Raw genomic sequence first — 22,924 nt, 5'->3', positions numbered from 1 at the left:
GCTGCTGAAAAAAATTGATTTTTATTAAATTCGAGATACTGTTTTTTATTATTACACCCTTTATAATTTTGAGATTTGGTTAAGGTTCAAACTAAACATGTTCAAAATGACTATTTTGGAGCTATTTTTTGTTTTCATGGATTCGAACATATCTCAGAACCTGCTGTTGACCCTCAGGAAAGGTTTGGCTCCCTCCCACAGAACATCCAACACCTCAGTAAGGTCTATTGCTCACCATGGACATCCTCCTTCCACTGGCTGGGGGTGGAGGTGTCATGGGAGGACTCTCCCCCTGGGTGAGGTGCTGACCCTCGGCATCCGCCCCCCCCTCAGAGCCGCTGCTGTCGGATGGGCTGGCCAGCTTGGCCTCTGACAGTCCTCGGGACATGAAGCTGCACTTCCTGGCTGTGGGGTAGTGGCCGCTCTCTGGGGAGTCACTCATGTCGCTGAGCTCCTTGTAAACGCTGACTTTGCTCTGCTTCCTCTGCGGGTTCTTAAGGTCCGCTGGGATCTCTATGTGGCTGGCCATCAGCGTTTGCCGAGGTCCTCCCAAGGACATCTTTCCGGGACCGTGGTGTGAGTCCTCGCTGCTGCAGGAGGGTTTCCTGTTGTCCAGAGTGTAGCGCCGCTCTGCGGCCCCCAGCTGCTGCAGAGCCTGGGTGTCAGTTTGGCCTGACAGGTACGATTGCTGGTGGGCTGTGATGAAATCCTCTTGGTTTTGAGCGGGGGCCTGGACCAAATGCAAAGGCATGGTCTCCCCGTGACTGTGGGGCTCAGACAGCACAGAGCAGCTCATCTGAGTGAGCTGCATCAGCCTCTGGGGGGACGCGCTCCCCATCACACAAACCTGCTGCACCATGGAGTTCTTCTTGGACCTGTACACGCTATCTTCGTCTCCATATTTGTATCCGTACAAGATGTCCTTGATCCGCTTCACCCCCAGGTGGAAGATCTCCATAATGTTGAGGAACAGAGAAACTCCAGCTATGACCAGCATGAAGACCATGAAAACGTTCTTCTCTGTCGGTCGCGACACAAAACAGTCCACAACGTTTGGACAAGGCAAGCGTTCACACTTGTACATGGAGGACAGTCCAATGCCATACAGAGCACACTGACCAATGATGAAGCCAACCTCCACCACAGATCTGGTCAGGATATGGAAGACATAAGTGCGCAACAAGGAGCCCCTCAGAGGAGCCTTTTGGACTTTCTTCTGCTCGTCCAGCTTTCTGAGTTCTCGCTCGATCCTCTTGTGGTCCTCCTGGTCTGTCCCCTCCAGCTCAGCTTTCAGGCAGGCTTTCTTCCTGTGTCTCTCCTTTTCCAGGGTCCTCAGGCGGTACAGAGCGTGGCCCATGTAGACCAGCGAGGGGGAGGACACGAAGATGATCTGAAGGACCCAGTACCGGATGAGGGAGATGGGAAACGCCTGGTCGTAGCAGACGGTCTTGCAGCCTGGCTGCTCCGTGTTGCAAACAAACTCACTCTGCTCGTCATCCCAGACGTCCTCGGCCGCGACACCCAATACCAGCATCCGGAAAATGAAGAGGATGGTAAGCCAGATCTTCCCCACAATGGTGGAATGAATATGGACCTCCTCTAAGATACTTCCCAGAAGGTTCCAGTCCCCCATCTTCTCACATTATCCCCTCATCTACAGCACATTCCAATTCAAAATGAGTAGAAGTGCAACCAAAGCTGCTGAAACTTACATTTTCACAGGTCTACATGACCCGTAGGGTTTGTCCTAGTAGCAGTAGACGATCAGGTCTATCTGCAGCAACACTGGGGCTCATTCATCAACCTCTGAGGACCACAGATCACTGCTTCTCTCTTTAGCTGACACTATTTCAGCACAGCTACAAACTAGGACTCTGCTCAGAGCCTATCGATCCACCATGTGACTATATATTACCCCCGGGTTATTTTCACCCCGCCACTCTTTTATTGGGACACTAAACTGAAAATAGCACCAACAGAGACGTCAATGCACAGCTGCACATGAAGTTTGCAGCTTCTTCTGCTGAGAAGAACACCAGGAGGATGGAGTTGTCTTTTAATTTCAAGTTGAAAAGATTTATATTCAGGCACATCTGTCTTATTTTTTGTTTCATAGCTTTGTGAAGTTTTGCCACGTTTCCTGTTCCAGCTGTCGTAAGCCAAGGATCAACCTTCCTCCCCCGTCCTTCATGATCACAACCATTTTCAATGCGCACTAAACCAAGCTCCAGGTTCCACTTCCTGTTTCTTCTTTGAGCATCAAATAGAAATGTTTGACTGGACCTGGGTTGGGGATTTTCTGAGAGTGGAGCTTCTTTAGAGTTCAGTCCTCCTGGTTTATTATTTACTTAACGAAGTGACAGATAGATCTACCACAATACAATCACAAATGTTACCTTTTAAGTTCATCGCATGAAACTTTGAAGAAATTCTTTAATCCTCTGATACTCGGTGAGGCACTAGCGCGTCCTCTGGACGCCATTCTGGGAAAATTGTCCACACAAACACCCTTCTCCTGCACGCTGCTCCACTTTGAAGCTGTTTTTAAACTCTTCCCAAAAACATCACCAGGTCCTCCATCAGGTAGATAGATAGATCTTTATTTGTTTTTGTCACAAGGACGATCAAGTTAAAAGTGTTTCTTGGTCAGTGCAACATCTGTACTTTAACCCTTGTGCTATCCTAGGCACTTTACCATTGGGAGTTGGGTCATCTAGACCCACTAGACACTGCTCTGAACCTTTTTTCTTCAATGATTTGTGATCTTCACTGGTGTCCATGGATTACATGAAATCTTTCCACCTTTATCCACCTTTGTCATGGTAGGGAGAACACGTCAATGTAAGGGTGGGGTCATCTGAGATAGCACAAGGGTTAAAAACAACCCCTGTTAAGAAAAGAAAAAAACTAAAAATAATGAATAAGACATAAAAATACAGAAAAAGTGCTTCAATATGTGTAAAAATTGTTAAAACCTAATAAAGGAAGAAATAAAACTAATAACAAAAATTAATATGAAGAAAACCTTCACTACTTAACAATTTCCAAGAAAAGGTCCAGGTATAATGTGTTCTAGCCACATTTAACTTGTTAATGGCAGTTGGGTAAAAAAATGTTCTGGAATTTGTTTTGTCTTTACTCTGCTTCAACTGTAGTTTTTGGCAACAGATTAAACAGGGGGTGTTCGAGGTGTGAAGCATCTCTGATAATGTCCTTTGCTCTGTTGAGGCTGCGGGAGCTGAGGAGGGTTTCCAGGGTGGGGAGAGGACTCCAGGTTAGCCTCTCCTCGATGTGGACTCCCAGGAAGTGGAAGTCTGCCACTCTCTCCATGCAGTGGTTCCTGTAGTCTATCATCATTTCTTTGGTCTTTGATGTGTTGAGGAGGAGGTTGTTGGTTGAACACCATATTGACAGCTGTTCCACCTCATCTCTGTAGGCAGATTCGTCCCCATCAGAGATGAGCCCCACCACCGCGGTGTCATCAGCAAACTTGAGGATGGTGTTACTGTGGTGGGCAGGTGTGCAGTCGTACGTGAACAGGGAGTAGAGCAGAGGACTCGGTACACAACCCTGGGGGGAGCTGGTACTGAAGCTCAGTGCAGAGGGTGTATGATGTCCCACTCTGACTCTGGCCAAGTTGGACAACCCAGGTCCTCCAACTTGGCCACCAGCTTGTGTGGGAGGATGGTGTGGACGGCCGAGCTGTAATCCACAAAGAGCATCCTCACATATCTCCCCTGCTGCTCCAGATGGGAGAGAGCATCTTGCAGAGCAGTTGCTATGGCGTCCTCTGTGGATCGGTTCACCCTGTAAGCAAACTGGTGTGGGTCTAGTCCCGGTGGGAGGGCTGCTGCTATGTGACTACGGACTGGCCCCTCAAAGCACTTCATGGCTGTTGGAGTGACAGCCACTGGTCTGTAGTCATTGAAGCTGGAGATGTGAGGCTTCTTGGGCAGGGAACTCTGGTGGAGGACTTCAGGAAGAGTGGGATAGTTGACTGTGCCAGGAACTGGTTGAAGATCTTTGTAAAGACTTCAGTCAGCTGGTCCGCACAATCCCTTAGCACTCGCCCCGGGAGACCATCAGGACCGGTGTGGTAAAATCTCTCTATGAACACTACAAAGAAGAATGTCAGACACAACTCATGAGGGAACTTTGGGTTACAAAAGGACACGTGAAATGAAAATATGTAGAGCTCGAGCAGATCTCCACGCTACGTAGTTCGTCCAAGTGGGGTTACCGTAGTGTGACGTCATCCTCAGTCGAAAGGGACCCGAGCGGTTATTGCAGGCCGAATGGTTATGGGACCTACACCGGAAGCCTTCATTGGATGGGCTGCACGCAGTGGGGGTCTCAGCTCATGCTCATCCAGGATGCGAAGGGTCCTGCTGTGGGCTGTGTGGTGGAACTGGGTGTCTGTGGTGTAGTGACATCAAAGCGGGCAAAGAAGAGGTTCAAGTCCTCTGCCAGTGTGATGTCACCTTCCACAGCTCTGAGGTTGGTCCTGTTGCACATCAAGAGATGATGCCTCTATTTTATTGATCTGACATTTTAACAATGCACACTTCTTTTTTTTTATTAATTATACTTTCAATTAAGTCTGCACTCTGGGGGGACAAAGGCTTTGGTCGAGGTGAGGTGTTGGACTCCCTGCCACACCTGCCGGCTGTCACCGCGGTCAAGGTGGTTTTCAATCTTCCTCCTGTAGTCTGCTTTGGCTTTTCTGATGCCTCTCTTCAGGTTGGGTTTGGGCTGCTCTGTATAGAGGTCTTTTTGTCCAGACTTGTGGGCGTTTCTCCTCCTCAGAAGCTGTTTGACCTCCTGAGTCATCCAGGGCGCATCCAGTCACCCAGATCTGTTTGTCCACCGTGACTGTGTCCATGCAGTTCTTAACCCTTGTGCTATCTTAGATGACCCCCCCCTTACATTGACGTGTTCTCCCTACCATGACAAAGGTGGATAAAGGTGGAAAGATTTCATGTAATCCATGGACACCAGTGAAGATCACAAATCATTGAAGAAAAAAGGTTCAGAGCACTGTCTAGTGGGTCTAGATGACCCAACTCCCAATGGTAAAGTGCCTAGGGTAGCACAAGGGTTAATGTAGCACAGCACACTGTCCATGAACACCTCCAGGTCCTGGTGTTCAAACACCTCCCAATCTCAAAGCATTCCTGTAGCCGCTGGAAGCCATCATCTGGCCATGTGGAAACAGTCTGTGTATCTGAGCTGTTTTCCTGAGTGGGACGTATGTAGGAAATAAAAGCATGGACACATGGGGGTGCATCTGTCCTCTGCCTTCAGAAAATTAAGCATTGCAGTGCAGATATGAATAGAAAATAAAACCATAACAAATTTTGGTCAAAATTGCTCACATGAAAAATCTCATTAAATCAGAAACCATCTCAAGATCACACTGAACCCCCATCTGGGTCACAGAGCTGCTGGAGCCTATCCCAGCTACTTTTGGGTGAAGGTGGGCTATATTCTGAACAGGTTGTGATTCTGTGGCAGGAAGACCTCATACCAATGAACCCATGACGAATGTTTTCCAGAGTTCCCAGTAGAAACCAAAACATGAATGGGGAGAACATAGAAACTTCACGCAGAAAGAACCCAACAGGGATTTGAACCAGGGCCTTCTTACTATGAGGTGAATTTTAACCACTACACCACCTAGCACCCACAATGAGATGCACTTTAATTTCAATACGTAAAATTGCAAAAAAATAATTAAATGTTTTGTATTTTAGAGACAAGTTTAGTTTTTTTAAGAACTGCGATTAAGAATAAAGTAGAGAAAATGTGGTGAATGAAGTTGAGGAGGACACGGGTATCAGTGACTCTGCGAGAAAAGAATCAGTCCTTCAGGTCTTCCTGGTGTAGTAGATGATGCTTTGTATTCTTTCCTTTCTCCTGCTTGGATGAAGGTGTGTTTGCAGCAGCAGTTCTGCAGGGTTCTGCTCTGAGACCGTCCTCTGGACTCTGGTTTGTTGCACCTGTAGAAAGGCTGTAGAGGTCTGGCTCAGACTCAATCTCCGCCCCACTGTCATCACCACCGCCAAGCACGTTGACCCACATGACTCTATCTGGGTCTTCAGAGTGCCTCAGGCATGAAACTGTGGTGTGATGGAGAGAAGGTGGAGCAGAACTGAGTCCAAGTCATCACTCAGGCGCTCCCGAACCTCCCTGTGGTTCTCTTCACCCCCCTCTGCCAGCACCACTCTTTCCTGTTTCTCACCATCATGTAGTCCTTTTCTCTGCATGACGCTGAACTGAACTCATCATCATTCCTTCATTTCTCCTTCCTTCTAAACACGTTCATCCTGAAAGAGAAAACTGATCTGAAACAGATTTGCCTTCATGAGACTTGGACTTTGACTTATGAGCTGCTGTTTTCCAAACAGAACTGTTCCTTCTCATTCTGCAGGAGAACAGTGAGTTCCTAAAATGCAAAAACCCGAACGTTTCCGCCGGGTTTTAATATTAGTCAGTAATCCAACTGATAAATTCAGAAACATAAAACTTGGTGAGACTCGTGTGTCTCTGTCATATGGATCAAGTCAGTAAAAGTGCAAGATCCAAAGTCTTCCTGCTTTTCTGAGTTAACGTACTGGGCTCTCTCGACTCACAGCAGATGTGTCCACGTCTGTGCTCCACGGCCAGCGCTCCACAGTGGTGTGCTGGTTTATTCTCTCGCTTCTCTGCGACAGGGTTCTGGTTCAAAGCCGGTTCTTTCTGTGTGGAGTTTGCATGCTCTCCTCATTCATGTGTGGGTTCTCTCCGGGAACTCTGGTTTCATGGGACTGGACCTTCATCCTCATAATTTATTGGAGAATTTACATTTTAAAATAGACATTTGTCAACTATTCTGACACCTAGGATCCTAAAATTCAAAGGTTTGTTGCTTCTAAGTTATTGTAATAAATCAGGATTTTTCCTCTGTATTTATGTCCATTTATTGAGCCTGATGGCAGCAGTGGCTCAGGGGGTTGAGCAGGTTGTCCATTTATCAAAAGGTTGGCGGTTCAATTCTCACTCCCCCCACTCAGTTGTTGTGTCCTTGGGCAGGACACTTCACCCAGTGTGGCTCCACTGTTGTGTCAATGTGCATGAATGTCCTGGTGATGGTCAGAGGGGCCGTCGTATGAACATCCATATTTACTACTGGATTTGATTTTTATTTCTTCTTTCTAAATGAGTCAATTTGGTTTAAAAAATCCTAAAAATGTCCAGATGTGCTGAGAAACCAAAGAAGACCATCTTAAATAAATAAAAGCATTTTTTATTAAGAATTATGTACAAGAATATTGCCGTTTTTTTCAGGATGAGGACAGAATCTGTTCACTGAGCAGACATGTAAACGTCTGATCTGATTATCAGAAAAACTTCAGACGCCAAAAGTAAAATGTCAAAGGAAACCTTCCGATCTAAAGCTTCTCAGTTTGAGAAAAAGGAACATGTCTGAGGTTGGTTCTGAACGGATCCAGAGCTGTAGTGGTGAAGTCACAGTATCTCCTGTTGTGCTCAGGCCTCCATCTTCTCCCTCTTCTTGAAAAGCTTCATCAGCTGGTGGAACCTGTGTGCAATCTGGAACACAGAGTCCTGGTGAGTGTGCAGCTGGACGAAGATGAGGAGGATGAAGGCTGCAGGTGAGTCTACCTGTCCCGACGGCTTCTGCAGCCTCTCCGACAGAGCGGAGAAGGTCTCCCGGGACGGGCCGCTGCTCTTCAGCTCCATCAGGATGGCTCGATCTTCATCTCTGCAGGAGAACAATGGCTAAAATGATTTCCAGCAGAGCCACACATTATCCACGCGGGCTTTGTTTCTCACTCCAGACCATTTTAATACACAAATCAATCTCATTATTGATCACAGCTTGGTGCCTCTGGCAGGATTTTCCATCTGAACTCATCTTGACCAAACATGCGCTTTATTAGCGCTACAATCATCCTCATCCTCGCTTTTCACGAGTTCAAATAAACTCACTTCTGTCTTTGAAACAAATAAAAAGGTTAAATTGTCAGTTGTAAAAAACAAACAATCTCACTTGTCCTTTTTTCATTCGACCCTTTCAAAATACTAGCCTAGTGAACTCTGACTTTCCAAAATAAAAGCATCAGGTGGAGGATTTCTGGATATGAAGTGAGTCTGAATTCTCCAAAAGGACGACTTCTTAAGTTCTTCTGTTATCAGACACGGTTGTGGTTTTTTTCTCCATAAACCTGACATGTTTCGAAAAACACACAACCGTGTCTGAAAACAGAAGAAGCTATCAGTCAATACAGACGCTATGACCTTTATTGAAGTTGTGCTCTGAAGATGCTGCTGACCTGCTCCACGTCATCACCACCTCGCCCTTCTTCTTGACGACGTTGCGGGCCGACAGCCCTGCGTTTGGCTGCTCGTCCTCCATGCTGGGAGGAGACGCCTCCTTGAAGACCTCCTCCTCCTCCTCGTTCCTGGGCTTCTTGTTTTTGGACTTGTCGGTGTGCTTCTTCCGCTTCTGACCTTTCTGGTGACCTTCCCGGGCTTTCTCTGGCGAGCTGCTGGTGTCTTCTGTGACGCTGGAACTCTGGTCTCGTTCGGACCGGTTGGTCTGGTTCCTCTCTGAACCAGAGCAGAGTTGTTGCCGTGGCGCCGGGTTCTCTAGGTTTGCGGGTGTACTTCCATGGCCTTCCCTGAGAAGCGCCTGATTGGCTGAGACATTACAGGTAGCAGTGACTCCATCTGGAAGCTTCTTCTCTTCTGACACTGTTGGTTGGAGAGCTGAACTTTCCTCTGGAGGGGGGGAATCTGTTCGAGTTGGACTTTTCTGAACCTGCGGGTCTTCGGTTAGCAGATTTTCCTCTGTCAGCGTTCGGCTGAAGGTCTCGTCGGCGGTCGGCGTGGCGCCGCAGTCTGCTTGTCGAATCTTCACGATGAAGTGGTCGTTGGATCTCTCCAGCACCAGCGCCTCCATCTGGACGTCGGGCTTGAAGAGGAAAGGCGCGGCGGCTGCTTCGGAGGCGACGCTGCTGTTGGAGGCGCAGGTGGAGTTGTCGGTGTCGAGGGCGAGATGGATGTCTTGCTCGGTGGCGTCCTCGCCGTCCAGCAGGGCGTCTTCGCTGATGTGAGCGCTGAGGACGCTGTCGGGCGTGGACACGATCTGCAGGAAGCTGAGGTGGCTGTCAGACTTGAGCGGCGACGGGATGGTGAGTGACACCGCCAGGTCTTCGGCCAGGATGGAGTACGACTTGAGTGGCGCCCGGCCCTGCGACGGAACCTCGAGGAGGCAGTTGTCGTCAAACAGCGCCGGGTTCAGTCCGGCTGGATCCTTGGCTCGAGGGGACAGGACCCTGCGGGGGGAGATACTCGACCACGTGGCGATGAGCTTGGAGGGCGTGTCAAACTTGGCGGGGGACAGCAGCTTGGATGGGGACTCAAATTTGGATGGCGTGCTGATGCTGAGGAACCTTTCGCCGTCCTTCCTTGGAGTACCCAGGGACCACGTGGCGGAGTCCCCGCCCACCCCGCTGCTCTCCAGCAGGTCCGACCCCTGCAGGAGACACCTGAAGATCTCCCCCATCTGAGAGTCTCTGACCAGGTTAAAGGTCAGGCTGGAAGCCTGCTGCTCCGTCAGCAGCTGGAAGTCGGGTCTGTCGTGGGCCGAGCTCAGGTTCTTCTCTGGGTTGGAGGGAAGATTTCGCCGTGGGAGGAGCTCCAACAAACGCCCGTCTGTTGGATCATCTGTTGGATGAACATTCTCCAGTGTGTCTCCTTGAGTGATCCGGATGTCTTTCCCTCTGCTTCCAAGACCGGTTCTGTATGGAACCACGGGGCAGGACTTTGCCTGATCCGGGCCCGGGTTGGAGGAGCGCAGCTCCTTCCGCTCGGCCTGTGGCGTCTGTACGCCAGGCCGCCGGGCCTCCCTTTTGCCGCCGTCCAGAGCTCTGGCGGGTTTGCAGAGGCTCTTCAGCGCCTCCTGGATGTCCTGCAGCAGATACTCCACCTGCACGTCCACAAAGTCCCACAGCTTCTGCTTCAGGTCCACCGCCTGCTGCTCAAAGATGCGCTTCACGATGCCGTTATTCACAACTTTCCTGAACACGGAGCCAATCAGGTTCTTCAGCCGGGACTTAAGCTCCTCCCCCTGACTGCACATGTCGCCAAAATTAGCTCGGTCCACAAACTCCAAGTAGGACTTCTGGAAGTTCTCCATTACACCGCAGAAGCTCTTCTTGGGGAACGTCTTATGGAGCTTCATGTACTTCTTTCGGATCTGAGCTCGGACCGACTTGAACATCTCCATGACTTCCTCTACGGTGGAAAAGGAGGCTTTGCTCATCACGGGGGAGACGGTTTTAAAGCGGTTCCGAGGGCTATGGACCGGCCCCCCTGCTGGTTGAGGAGCTTCTCTTGAAGCGGCCTTCTTTTCTTCCGGTTTTCTTCTGGAAGCGGGACTCGGTTTGTTGAGGACCGGCGCCGTCAGCTTCGGCCTCTTGGGGGGAGAAGCGGGGGAAGCTGAAGCCGCCTCGTCGCTTTCGCTGACTATCTCCCCCTCCTCCACGTCGCTGTCGGGGCGGCTTGCCGATGGCTTCTCCAGGGGGTCTGCTGGGGAACCTGGATGCTTGTTCTCCTTGTTGACATCCAGCTTCTCGGAGCTTCCGGCAGCCGTGGAGTCGGAGAAGTCTGGAGAGTGAAGAGGAAACAAAAGCTGGCGTGAAACCACCGTTCTTCATCAACATCAGCAGGAGAAACATGTTTTCAGGAATCTTTCTACACAAATCCTTTAATCTTTACCTACAAGATGTAACGGTGAAGAAAAAAACGACGGAAACGTCTTTCCGTTTGGATTGGATGCGTTTCTTCAGAGATGCAGATCCTGAACTCACCTTTCTGGAGGCTCTTCACCAGCCCCTGTCGGTTCTGCAGGTGGACCAGGTGCTTGGCGACGCGCACGGGGCTCCTGAGGGGGCTGATGGCGTCGGGGATCCTGCTCAGGTTCCTGAGCGTCCTCATCATGGAGTCCTCGTCGTGAGGGAGGGGGGCGGAGCTGCTGGGCTCCGCTGCGGGAGTGTAGATCTTCCTGGGCGTCGTCGGCGCCTCCTCTGTGGTGCTGCTGACTTTGGAGACCGCGATGCAGCCGGTGGAGGAGGAGGGCTCTGCTGCGGCGGAGGCTGGGGCGCTGTCTGCCTGCGTCAGGACAACAATGGCGTCCGTCAGACTCAGCCCCTCCTGGGGAAGGGAGTCCAGGCTGATGGTGCTGGACACGGCCTCGGCGTCTGCAGGAGCGTCCTTCTGCTGACAGACGCTGGTGGAGGAGGTGGGGCACGGCTCCTGCTGAGGACAAGCTGCTCCGTCTTCAGTCCCGCTGGCTTCTTCAGGTGGAGCAGAACTTTCTGTCTTTGGATGAGTTTGGCTGGAGTCCAGGAGAGCGGGTGGATCAGGGAGGAGGCTTTGGTGGTCAGGAACGGCAACAGATGTCAGGCAGGAGTCTGCAGGAGGTCCAGCCTCTGCAGCTCCCTGCTCTGCTCCCTCTGAACTCCTCTCGGCAGGTTTGGAACTGAGACCTTCTCTGGACTCGCTCTGATGTGAGGCAGTTTGGTCCGAACTGTCGGCGCTGCAGTTTTTGCCCTCGTCCTTGTCGGACCGCAGCCCCACGCTCTCTGAGCTGGAGGCAGGGAGGCAATCCGCTTCTCCGCAACTTCCCAACTCGCTGCTGTCCACTTCGTCAATGACGCACATGTCTGCAAGGTCGGGCTGGCAGTTCTCCGCGTCTGGGCAGGTGTCTGCACTAAGGCAGGTGTCTGCACTAAGGCCGGTGTCAGTACTAAGGCCGGTGTCTGCACTAAGGCAGGTGTCTGCACTAAGGCAGGTGTCCGCACTAAGGCCGGTGTCTGCACTAAGGCCGGTGTCCGCACTAAGTGCGCTCTTGGGTTTCTTCATTGGGGAAATGGTCAGGTTCAGGGTTTCCATGAAGCACAGCTTCCTGTTGGGACTGTTCTCCTCCAGGTTTGGTTCTGCAGACAGTCTCTCCACAGATTTGTGTCTCCTCTCCCGTCTTTGGGTTCGGTCTTTCGGCTTTTTGTGTCGCTGTGGCTCCCTGGCGGATTCTGATGGATTGCTCCTCCTGTGTTTCCTGTTCTCTTCTTGCTGTCCTCTGTCCTCCTTCCTCTGGTGATCTTTGCGTCGATCCTCTTCTCGGCCTTCGTGTCCGGCGTGGGAACTCAACCTTTTCCACTCATGTGTGTTGGAGCGTCTGTCCTGCGCCTCGCTGCTCTTGGTCTTTCTGTGCTTGCGGCTGCAGTCGGGTTTGGCGCCGTGTTCAGGAGGCGCGGTTTTTGGTTGGTCGTGTCTTCGCTCTCGAATGCTCCCTTTGCTGCTGTCAGAGGAAGAGGCCGGTCGGCTCCAGCCAGTCCTGGAGTCGTGCCTCCGCATGGACTCTCGGTCTGGTCTGTGAGGATCTCTGGAGTTCTTGTCAGGACCTGAAGCGTCTCTGTGCCTCCGGTCAGCCAACTCGGACAGCCGCAGACCCGAATGTTGGTCGTCTTTGTTTCTGGACTTGTGCGGTTCTGATTTAGATCCTTTTTCTGAAGTCTTGTTGTCTCTTTTCAAATGGCGATGAGGAGATCCGTTAGAAGACTTGCTCTGACTTTCTGTTTTGGAAGGTGGATCCCTCAGATGATACTCCTCCTTGGAGGGTGGAGGTGGAAGAGGAGGTGGAGGAGGAAGAGATGGAAGCGGTGGAGGAAGAGGAGGAGGAAGAGATGGAAGCGGTGGAGGAGGAGGAGGAGGTCTTATAGTAGCAGCTGTTGGGACCCGACAGGAGGGATCTGGATTTTTTAAGCGCGGCTGGCAAGAATGTCGACTCCACTCTGCCCTGAAAGACAAAACGTTTTAAGAAAATCCTGAAACGTCCTGCCGTCTGCTTGGTCACAGCGAATCAAATCTTTTTTTTACTTAATAAATAAAAGTTGTCATTGTGTTGTGTAACCATCCGTCCATCTCCATAACCCAAAATATCCCTTTTAGGGTTACAGGGTTGCCAGAGCCTGTCCCGGTAGGGGGAAGAGCGGCACACCCCGGACAGGTCGCCGGTCTGTTCCGGGCCGAAGTTTTATTGTGTTTTCCCATTGTGACGAAAAAACCAAAGCAGAATTGGAACCAACCACTGATTGAGTCTCTGGATCTCTGCGTCTTTCCGCATCACTTCCAGTCTGGCTGTTCGTAGGAGTGCTGAGATGTTCTTCTTCAGTCTGTTGTTCTCCGCGCTCAGACCTGAGTTCTGACAGAAACGCGGGGAGAACGTCAGGAACCTCCGTCCTCTCAGGATCCACACATTTCCCACAGTCAAACTGCCAGCTTCTACCTTTGTTCTGAACGCATTTGGGTTTTTTTCTACACCCCACTTCCCCTCAGAATGTTGCGGTGGTCCATGTCCACCAGGATCTGCTGGTTTCCCTCAGATAAAATGGAGAGGTGGTTTTTTTCCCTTTCCTCATCAGTTCAAAGGTCAAATTCAGGTGTTTCTGAAATTGTTTTTGGGTTGTTTTCCAGCTGATGTTCCGACTTTAAAAATACCTAGAACCCAAACCACGCCAAGGATTTCAGATCCCTGTGAACACGGTAAATACTTAGCAAAGTCTTTATCTTTCAACCGTTTGAACTCTAGTGAGGCGATTCCAGAAAAATGATGGGAAAAGCTCTGAACCTCCGCAGTTACAACTCAAACTTCTCTGCAAAGTTTAGCAGAAAACTGGCAGTCTGACGTGAACGTGAAGCAGAAACCAAACGATCAGAAGAAACCTGGATCTCCATCTGCTCCAGTCTCCGCAGCAGCTCTTTGATCTGGTTCTGGGCCGCTTGGAACCTGGACTTCAGCTGCAGGAAGACATGAAAGGGAAGAAGGTCTGAAGCATCTGCCGATGGGAGATCAGTTTGGTGTTACGGTGGACTCTCACCTCCTGGTACGACGACTCTCTGCTCTGCTGCTCCTCTTTCACCAGATCTTCATACAGATCCATGGACTCTTTCAGCTCAGAGCTTCCAGCATCCCAGTTCTCTGCGAGACGCCCGGAAAACGCAGCACACTGAAACAACCAGTCTTTTCCCAACACAAAAAGAAGACGTGTAGCTTACCTGTGGTGCTGCCAGGGCCGACGTCCAGACCATCGTAGATGTCCACAGAGTCGTCACTGGCTGCAGGGACCACGGCTGCAGAACGTTCACACGGATCAGCGTTTCAGCACTAACTTTTCGTTTTGACATGAAAAACTGAGCCTGGATTTACTCTGAGGACAAACCTGAACACCACAGTGAGAGGCAGGAATGAATGCTCTTACCAGCAGCTTCCAAACTTTTCTCCATCATTTTAGAACTTTCCTGGATTTCTCTTAACTCCTGCAAAAACTACAAGAGCAAAAAATGGACATCAAAACATTTTCACAACATTTTCTATCATTGATTGATGGCAGAAAGCATTATTTCCATTTTTCACTGAGGCTAGTAATAAAACACTAAAATAAAGTATGGAATCCATTGAGCGCCTTTCCTTATGATTGTGTCTTTGTTGTGGCACCACATTGTTATTTGATCTGTTAGAAAAACGCACAGAACTGTAGCCAAAAACGTCTGAGTCTCTCAAGCCAACAGTGTTCTGTTTCAGAACAAATAATATAATCATGAGAGAGTAAAAAAAAGAAATGCGCAAAAAAACCCCCCCACCAAAGCTCAACAAAGAGACAAAAACTGTTTAACAGGAAATCTCAGCATTGCAGTAAACCAGGCATGTCCAAAGTCCGACCAAAGCAAGGCAGCCTGCAGCTTCCTTTCATCCAATTAATAGTAAGTGGCCCGCAGCAGTTTCTAAAAACTCTGGTGTATAATAATTTCTTGATAGTGAGTTTTTCACATCATGAAGAGACGAGCAATCTACGGCAACTGATATTTGAACGGTGAGAAACACTGAAATGGATGGTGATTTATTTGAAAGCCTGTTCTATGTAAAGGCATAACAGTATGGCAAGATTTTATATTAACTGTTAAGTTAAATGTAATGTTATTAACAAAGTTCAAAGGCTGAATGGTCAATCCACCACACTAACCTGCAGTAAAACTATTCACTTCAACTCAAGGACATTACACTAAAGCTCATCGAGGGACCCACTAAAAACCCGCATATTTCACGTCACTGACTTTCAGGCTAACAATGAAGATAAAATTAGGAAATCAAGTGCTTAAGTTAACCCCTCCCAAAAACACCAAACCCTCAATATGCGACATTAATCTAACACTCAACAAGCATATTTTAGTTTAACTGTCTGTTATGACTAGACCCGCTTTAACTGCCCACACCTCCGTTTCTTTTCTGTTGTGTTCAAACCTGTTTTAGCAAAAGAAAAATAACATTAATAATTATCAGTCTCGAGTTTGGAAACTGGTGTTTAGTTTCATAAACTTAGAAAAATCCAAAACAATTTAAAAACATTAAAGTACATTGGCCGTAAAAAAACAGAATTACCTGGTTTCGAGTCTTTTTTGTTTACAACTGTCGAATCGCGCCAAGACTTCATCACACAGGAAGTAACGACATTTTCCCGCGGTCTGTCACTTCCGTTTTCCCGCAGGTTTGGAACAGAGCAAATAAACTCATCAGGCCAGAACCAAGCCGTCACTGGTACCGGTGGTTCTGAAGATTTCGAGCTTCTCTAGAAGCTCGCATCTTTACCCGACCAACCGGAAACAAAAAAACAGAGTAAACAAACAAGCAAACCCGAAGCGAGCGCTTGAGCGACTGGTCTCGCGCTGGCTAGCTTGCGCGGCTGTCCTCTACGTCATAAACAGGTGACGGGAAGGGGTGGGCAGGCTCGACCCGGAAACAGTTCGGCTTCACAAACACACGCGCACACGTGGATGAGAAACTTACCAGAACGTGCTGTTGAAGCTCGTGATGATAATATTAATTCTCCTGGCTGGTCCGCATATTTAGACGTGAGGCGCGCGCCGTCCGGTTTTTACTCGAGCTTAGTGGCGCGTGAGCCACAGGTTAGTGGAGGATGGAGAATCTGGAGGTGAGCCTGTCATGCCTGGGCTTCATCTGCAGACATGCCGACAAGAGCCAGCGTGAGCTCAAACACCTCCTGTCCAAGCAGGTAAAAAGCGCGAGCGTTCAACTACTAGCAGGTACTTTCATGTCAAGCTGTATCTGCACAGTTACCCAGTATTCAAAAACGTTTCAGCAATCAATCTGTTTTAATTATGTATTTAAAAGCCACATTAAAGTGGATTTAGATTACAAAAATAAAGAAAAAACACCTTAAACTTAAAGCAATTTATGTATATTCCTGAACTAAACACTCAAATTACACTGGGGACTGGAAAATGTAGATACTATGTGTATTAAAAGCTAAACTAAACATTTGTTTTTAAGTATTTAAAGTTTTGTTGCATTATGATTATTAGTCACACTCTGAAGTGATACTAATTTTCCAACAGTACACCGGAACGTTTACAAACCAAAAAAGTCACACTTACAATAGAATTCATCATTATCCCTGACAAATGTGAGTAAAATAGAAATAACAATATAAATATGAAAAAGAAGTCTAAAGAGGAAGAGTACTGAATTCAGAGATTATATTTTGACTGGTTAAGGCAAAGAAATGGGATTTAAGATGTGGAATAACTGAATTATCTTATGTTAAAAATGATTTTTGTCCTAATCACTAAAATCTACAATCCCAGTAATATTTTAGTGAGACTGAAATCTGTTTTAATCTGATAATCATCTCCATTCCAAGAACACAAGATTCTTTAAATTTTGTTCTTTCAGATTCTTTGTTAGCGGTGTTAAAAAATGTGATACTTTGAACAGATTTTAGTAACTTTTTGGTCTTTTTTTAATATATATTTTCTTATTTATTGTTTAATCTGCAAACGTTTGTGTGTACAGACTGGGCCAGCAACTGTTGACTTTCTGTACAATTTGGTCCAAAAAGAAAATTTTGGTTCACACTTTTGTTTGGGTTACGTATACAAGTTGTGTATTGCAAAACAACAGCAACAAAATAAAAATTCAGAAAAAAAACTTTTTCAATTTGCTGATAAAGCAAGTTGCAATGAAGACGAGCCTCTCAGTAAAAAAAAAACAAAAAGTAAATAAGAAATCTTTCCTAAATCAGTTTTCAGTTGTAAAAGGGTAGAGAACCTCTGCGAACAGGATGTTCATGTTTGGTGGAGGATAACAACTCCTTTGTCCCCCCCCCATTAGATATGGAACCACGACGACAGACGGTGTATTCTGGAGTGCTTGGCTCAGCTCCTCCTGGAGAAGGAGCACACTTTGCTGATTGCTCGCCACCTGAGACCTCTGGTTTTGGACCTGTTGGAGCGCAGCGCTCAGCAGGTCAGAGCCGGGGGCCGGATCAACCATGACCTCCATGAACGCCTCTGTGTGGCCCTCAGCAGACTGCTGGGTATCTGCCCTGACGCGCACCTGTAAGCCGACTCTCCTCTGTGATCTGCCTCGTTCCGGTTGACTGGAGTCTAACTGCTTTGTCTGTCAAGGTTTGCTTTGAGGTACTTCAGCAGCGCCCCCCCAGTGTTTCAGAGGCTCTTCTTCACCAACGAGGAGGCATCAGCTGTCCAGTATGGCCCCAGGAGGATGAAGCTGCGAGACCTGATGGGCGCCACTCTGCGTTTCCTTCAGAGCGACTGTGCTAGATTTGCATCGCTGTGGGACTGGAGTCCCTGTGTGTCCCAGCTTCAGACCAGCGACGCCATGGTTCGAGGGTACGCAGCTGTGGCGTACTCCTGACACGCTCTTTCAGGCTTTACATGCTTCTTTACACACTTTGTCAGGAAACATTTTCTGAAATCTGACTGTAAAGAGATGCTGCCGGTTCATACTCAGTTTTCCAGACATTCAGAAAGATTCAGTAAGAGTGCAAAACGGATCTTTTTGGGTTTGACTTGCTTTCAATCTGCAAACTGAAAGTGTTCTTGAAAATCAGTCAATGACACCGTTTTCTGGCACGCAAACATGCTTTTTACATGCGTCTTTAAATGCATCTTTACATCCTTTTTACATGCATCTTTATATTCGTATTTACATGCTTTTACATGCATCTTTAAATGCGTCTTTACATATCTTTACATGCTTTTTACATGCCTTTACTTCCATCTTTACATCCTTTTTACACGCATGTTTACATGCTTTTTACATGCATTTACACACGTCTTTACACGCATCTTTACATGCTTTTAACATTTTTTTTAAATGCTTTTACATGCCTTTACACACATCTTTAAATGCAACTTTACATGCTTGTTACATGTGTCTTTACATGGATCTTTACATGTCTTGTATATAATTTTCCACATAGCAATCTATTGTTTATTTGTGTGTATTATGCATTTTTTTTTCCAGGTACACTGCACAGTGTTTAGCACTCGTATGTCACATGACTGATAACCAAAAGATGATTTTCCTGAGGAAGCTGCTGACGAACGAGGAGATCCTGCACATGAAAATGCAGTAAGTGGTTCTTTTATCTCTTTCAGTTTATTATTTTATAAGCTGCTTACACTGTGGGGTGAGAGGAAAGTAAGTTCATCTGTGCTGTATGTCATGTGTATGCAGCATATTTCACAAAAAAGCAGACTCTGACTTTTTTTCGTATGAAATCCATCGTCGTGTGTAGCTGTGCTCTCAGCACCAAGCCCTCCTTTCCAGCAGATTTCTGAGTTCTTCTTGCTGACCTTTTGTTTTAGAGCTTTGGAGGAGAGTCGGCACATGGAGACAGAGAAGGCCCTGGTGCTGGCCAATCAGAGCTCTGTCTTGTGGCACCAGAATGCGGCCAATAAGTTCACCAGAGGTCAGGTGGTATCAGAGGACCTTTCCCCAAATGTGGTAGCAGTTTGTGGTGTCGTGCTTCCCACAGTCACCCCCAGACAGACCAATCAGGTGAGGCGTGTCACAAAAGCTCTGGTTTTGTGATTCTCTCCATGCTTGATGTTGTTGTTTGTTCCTTTCAGCCGAACCCAAAGAACCTGGTGCTGGTGGGCTCAACCTGCCGGGACCTGAGGAGACTGGCTCTGGCTGTGGCCTCGCAGAAACCGGTGCTCCTCGAGGGCCCCATCGGGTGCGGTAAAACTGCCTTGGTGGAGTTCCTGGCTGCCGCCACGGGACACTGGAAGGCTTCAGAGATCATGAAGGTGCAGCTTGGAGATCAGACGGACAGCAAGGTGAGCAGTGTGGCGGGAGCCAGACGGGAACCATGCAGAGTTTTAAAATTAACATATTTATTTAGTTTGAGAAAGAAGAGAAATACGGAGTCAGTCAGTGCTCTACGCAAATCGACTCACATTCAGTCCAGTTTAGACAAAACGACTTTTTAAAAGCAGTTTTTTTTTATGAAAGCAACGGTCTTGGAGACCATGTTGTGTTGTAGTGAAGCATTATATGTCTTTAAATGTCCAAAAAAACTGACCAGAGAGCTACATTTACTACAGTACAAAACCTTTTTGGCAACATTCATTGTGACATGACAAACATTTTGGCATATTTATGTTTTTCCGCTTCCTCAGTAAATCAGTAAAACACTTCTGCCTTTTAAAATAAAGTCAAACTAGACTCCTACTCTTTGTCTGCTCAACTGTTACGGCTTGTAAAGCACACATTTGATTTGTTGGGTGGTGCCACGTATGATGGCTTAATAAAGAGTGTTTGACTTCTGCATAAAAGCATTTACAAAAGGAAAAGGCTCCCAACATCAATCCCTGCAGATCTCCAGAAGTGACTCTGAAAGTCAAAATCCTTCAAACAATCCGGGTTTGTGGGACTCTGAGGTTTCTCTCGTCTGTTTTCCCGTTTCCCAGATGCTGCTGGGGATGTATCGCTGCACTGACGTTCCCGGGAAGTTTGTGTGGCAGCCCGGAACGTTGACGCAGGCTGTGGCCAAAGGCCAGTGGATTCTGCTGGAGGACATTGACCATGCACCTTTGGATGTTGTACGTTTCAGAGATCCTGGGCACTCTTTCTTTTAAAAAGATAACATTTTATTTGATCGTGTTTTAAAAAACGTTTGCAAAGGTTTCTGTGCTGCTGCCGTTGATGGAGAGTAAAAAGCTGCTGATTCCTGGACGAGATGACTGCATTGATGTTGCTCCTGGATTTCAGTTTTTTGCGACAAGAAGGTACAAATAAACGTCAACAGCAGAGTTTATACTTTTCTTTCACTACTAAAACTAAACATAACATGATTATAATGTTTATGTAGTCAACTTTAGTGTTTTAGTGTCTACAACAACCAGAGAAACTCGTTTTTAAAATAAAACATTTCTCCACTTTGTTCTTCAGACGCCTTTTCTTTTCATTACTAAAACGATAATAAATGTTTAAAATATAAAATTAAAACGTATTGCAGTTATACCTAACAAATCTACACGGATCATTTTTATTCTATTTTGAGTGCAGATTATGTAGGCGGAGCTTCACTGGAGCATCTTTGATCTGTAGAATTGTCCACCGTCTTCATCAAAGCTGCGTCCAGCTTTCCTCAAAGGTTTCCAACAGGAAGTCTTGCTCGTGTCCCACAGGTTGTGCTTCAGTGGAGGAAGCTGGCACAGGCCGCAGAACTCCCATGCTGCTTTGCTGGACAAGTACTGGACCAAGCTGCAGATGGGAAACATGACACGAGAGGAGCTGAAGAAAGTGAGGAGGGCTTCTGCCTCTAGCTTAGATTTGCTGCTTTTTATTTGTCATTTACTGCTGAATTGTTTCCAAAACCCTCTTGAGTCGACGTGGTTGTTCTGTGTTAAGGTTCTGGTCAGCAGGTATCCAGGACTGAGCGTGGTGTCAGATCGTCTGTTGGACATCTACTGTCAGCTGACCGGGGACAAACACTCTGACCCGAACACCAACGACCTCCTGAGTCCGGACGACGACGACCCTCCTGCAGAAGACAGAGTCTCGCCTCTGGAGGGGAGAGCTCTGTCCCTGAGGTCAGACTCTGCTCTACCAGACGGTTGACGTCCATTAACGTGAAATCCCATCCTGTGTCCTTCTTCTCAAGTTAATCCAGAGCAACAGACCCATCCAGGAGACTCTACATTTCTTCTTCCAGATTACAATCCTGATTTCTCCTCTTTTGTGGATGTTTTTTGCGCAGGGACCTTCTGAAGTGGTGCGAGCGCATCAGTGTCGGCTTTGACAACACATCCTCAGCTACAGCACAGCACGTCTTCCTGGAGGTTTGTGCCTTTCCTTCACTTAACAGACAGAAATTCATTTATGTTTCTAAAAACCAATCAAGAGCCTGAGGGTTGTCTGAGGTGTCCATCCTTTAACAATTGTGTTTGTTTATGTGTAGTTGTTAATTGATGGGTTCAAGTCTTTAAGGTGAAAGCTGTTTGTACACAGTAATTGTTGGTTTTTTCAACCCTTTATGCAAGAAATTAACCAGTTTGGTTTGATTTATTAACAATTTTCAATTTAAAAATAAATAAAATCGATTACTGACAGCCAAACAGAACAGTGTCATCTGCACAAAATACATTCACTTGTATCGTAAAAATTGACCAAAACCCTTTTCAAAGCAGTAAAATGATAGGAGTCCTAAAACTAAACCCTGAGATACTCCCTGATCTAATGACTGTAAGGTCAGTTTGACATTCACATAGAAATGTTTTGGACTGCTCACATTTAACTTAAAATGTTCCATGCATGTGATTGTTTAGTAAAACCCACCTGAACTCCAGATTCCCATTTGAAAGATGCAGCTGCATTTCACAGCAATTCTGTAGGAGTTCTGTCAGAATGAAGGCTGTGAGTCAAATATACACCTCATCCAAGTTTAGTTTCCATTCATAATTCTTCCAGTAGCAGGAAAAGTACTAAAAAGGTTCAAGTCCAGGTGACCTTTTGTGCTATGGAACCATTCTGGATTGATGAGGTTCTTTACAGATGCCAATATTCCAGTAGTTTTTTTTAAAGAATGCTCTTGTATATTTCCAGCATCTACCACTGACTTGTCCAAGAAACATAACCTGAACATGTTTTGATGCTTCACATATGCAGAGACATATACACAAATGCAGGATTCAGCTCATAGAAATATGATTTCCATCTGATCCGTTAGAACTCCACAAAATTAATGTTGCATTCCCCCACAATGCATCACAATCTATGCAATTTAACAGAAATACTATGTTTATGTTGAATAGTGCTAGTTTATTTTGAAATATCCTGCTGATCCGGAGTTATTTTTCCGTGTGAAACAGATTTCCCATGTTTGAAATGTGTCTCTTTGTTTCAACTATTCTCAGAATTTCAGCCTTTTTGATGCAACATGTTTTTCCTTCGTCAGGCTCTCGACTGCTTCACTGCCATGCTGTCTTCTTCCAGCAGCCGGCTGCGATTGGCTGAAATCATTGGAAGTAAACTCAACATCTCCAAAGAGAAGGTTGGAGAGTGTTCAGGCTTTCTTCTGCAGAAGATGCTTGGATCTTCCTGCTCTGACCGCTTGGTTTGCCCTGCAGGCGCAGCACTTCTGTCAGATGTACCGGCCCGACGTCCGCCTCGGCGAGCTGCAGGCCTGCGTGGGCAGGGCCACTCTGCAGAGAAAGCAGGCCGAGGCCGTGATGCTGACGCAGTAAGTGGGACGCCCTGTTCACCTCCGCCGTCAGCTCGATGCTGTCCCACTGACACCCCCTGATGAGCAAACACCCTATTGATTGTAATTGCAAACTAACTCGTCTAATGGCTCGGGTGTCCGGCCGCGTCCAAATATTCCCATTCATCCCCTGGAAGGCGAAATGACGAGGTGACGACCTTTGTCCTGGAAAACAGATGCTTTTCAGCCTCATGGAGCCACAGTTTAATGAAGCAGTATGTTCCTGTGGGTGGAATTGATCTGTTTTAGCGATTCAAGTGATTTCTGAC

The 22,924-nt window shown here is 47.3% G+C and overlaps 3 protein-coding genes across 5 annotated transcripts in view; 1 reads left to right on the top strand and 2 right to left on the bottom strand.

Moving 5' to 3' along the window:
* The window catches only part of gja10 (gap junction protein alpha 10), an 8,453-nt gene extending 6,640 nt beyond the window's left edge, over nucleotides 1-1,813 (bottom strand). Inside the window, exon 1 of the mRNA XM_004083983.3 lies at nucleotides 236-1,813. Coding sequence (XP_004084031.2) covers nucleotides 236-1,633 — 1,398 coding nt within the window. The 5' untranslated portion in view covers nucleotides 1,634-1,813. The remainder of the gene's footprint in view (nucleotides 1-235) is intronic.
* A 5,451-nt stretch (nucleotides 1,814-7,264) lies between these two features.
* Nucleotides 7,265-15,963, bottom strand: casp8ap2 (caspase 8 associated protein 2). Of its 3 annotated transcripts, none has more exons than XM_023952938.1 (10): nucleotides 15,908-15,963; nucleotides 14,286-14,391; nucleotides 14,122-14,196; nucleotides 13,944-14,044; nucleotides 13,789-13,863; nucleotides 13,152-13,267; nucleotides 10,875-12,862; nucleotides 8,334-10,671; nucleotides 7,663-7,762; nucleotides 7,265-7,590 (listed from the first exon to the last, which is right to left on the bottom strand). In XM_023952938.1, exons 2-10 carry the CDS (start codon nucleotides 14,350-14,352, stop codon nucleotides 7,528-7,530), a joined length of 4,923 nt encoding a protein of 1,640 aa, XP_023808706.1. In that variant the 5' UTR covers nucleotides 14,353-14,391; nucleotides 15,908-15,963; the 3' UTR covers nucleotides 7,265-7,527. The 3 variants fall into 3 exon arrangements, with proteins under 3 accessions (XP_023808706.1, XP_011490352.1, XP_011490353.1); XM_011492050.3 differs by lacking the exon at nucleotides 15,908-15,963 and adding an exon at nucleotides 15,503-15,823; XM_011492051.2 differs by lacking the exon at nucleotides 15,908-15,963 and adding an exon at nucleotides 15,503-15,823 and having other exon boundaries at nucleotides 14,325-14,391.
* Nucleotides 15,899-22,924, top strand: part of mdn1 (midasin AAA ATPase 1) — a 55,984-nt gene continuing 48,958 nt past the window's right edge. Inside the window, exons 1-13 of the mRNA XM_011492147.3 lie at nucleotides 15,899-16,133; nucleotides 17,252-17,478; nucleotides 17,548-17,772; nucleotides 18,410-18,517; nucleotides 18,754-18,946; nucleotides 19,018-19,227; nucleotides 19,861-19,992; nucleotides 20,075-20,178; nucleotides 20,581-20,695; nucleotides 20,804-20,985; nucleotides 21,153-21,234; nucleotides 22,350-22,445; nucleotides 22,522-22,634. Coding sequence (XP_011490449.1) covers nucleotides 16,038-16,133; nucleotides 17,252-17,478; nucleotides 17,548-17,772; nucleotides 18,410-18,517; nucleotides 18,754-18,946; nucleotides 19,018-19,227; nucleotides 19,861-19,992; nucleotides 20,075-20,178; nucleotides 20,581-20,695; nucleotides 20,804-20,985; nucleotides 21,153-21,234; nucleotides 22,350-22,445; nucleotides 22,522-22,634 — 1,883 coding nt within the window. The 5' untranslated portion in view covers nucleotides 15,899-16,037. The remainder of the gene's footprint in view (nucleotides 16,134-17,251; nucleotides 17,479-17,547; nucleotides 17,773-18,409; nucleotides 18,518-18,753; nucleotides 18,947-19,017; nucleotides 19,228-19,860; nucleotides 19,993-20,074; nucleotides 20,179-20,580; nucleotides 20,696-20,803; nucleotides 20,986-21,152; nucleotides 21,235-22,349; nucleotides 22,446-22,521; nucleotides 22,635-22,924) is intronic.

The sequence above is a fragment of the Oryzias latipes genome, chromosome 24 (genome assembly GCF_002234675.1).
Source record: "Oryzias latipes chromosome 24, ASM223467v1".
NCBI classification, from domain to species: domain Eukaryota; kingdom Metazoa; phylum Chordata; class Actinopteri; order Beloniformes; family Adrianichthyidae; genus Oryzias; species Oryzias latipes.
This window is presented reverse-complemented; position numbering and strand designations above follow the sequence as displayed.

Excerpts from the sequence above, each read along its gene's own strand:
- casp8ap2 (XM_023952938.1), bottom strand. The coding sequence starts at position 14,352 with ATGATGGAGAAAAGTTTGGAAGCTGCTGGTAAGAGCATTCATTCCTGC. Across the intron at positions 14,045-14,121 it reads CGGCCCTGGCAGCACCACAG|AGAACTGGGATGCTGGAAGC; the intron begins GTAAGCTACACG and ends GGCGTCTCGCAG. Across the intron at positions 10,672-10,874 it reads GGTGAAGAGCCTCCAGAAAG|ACTTCTCCGACTCCACGGCT; the intron begins GTGAGTTCAGGA and ends TTCACTCTCCAG.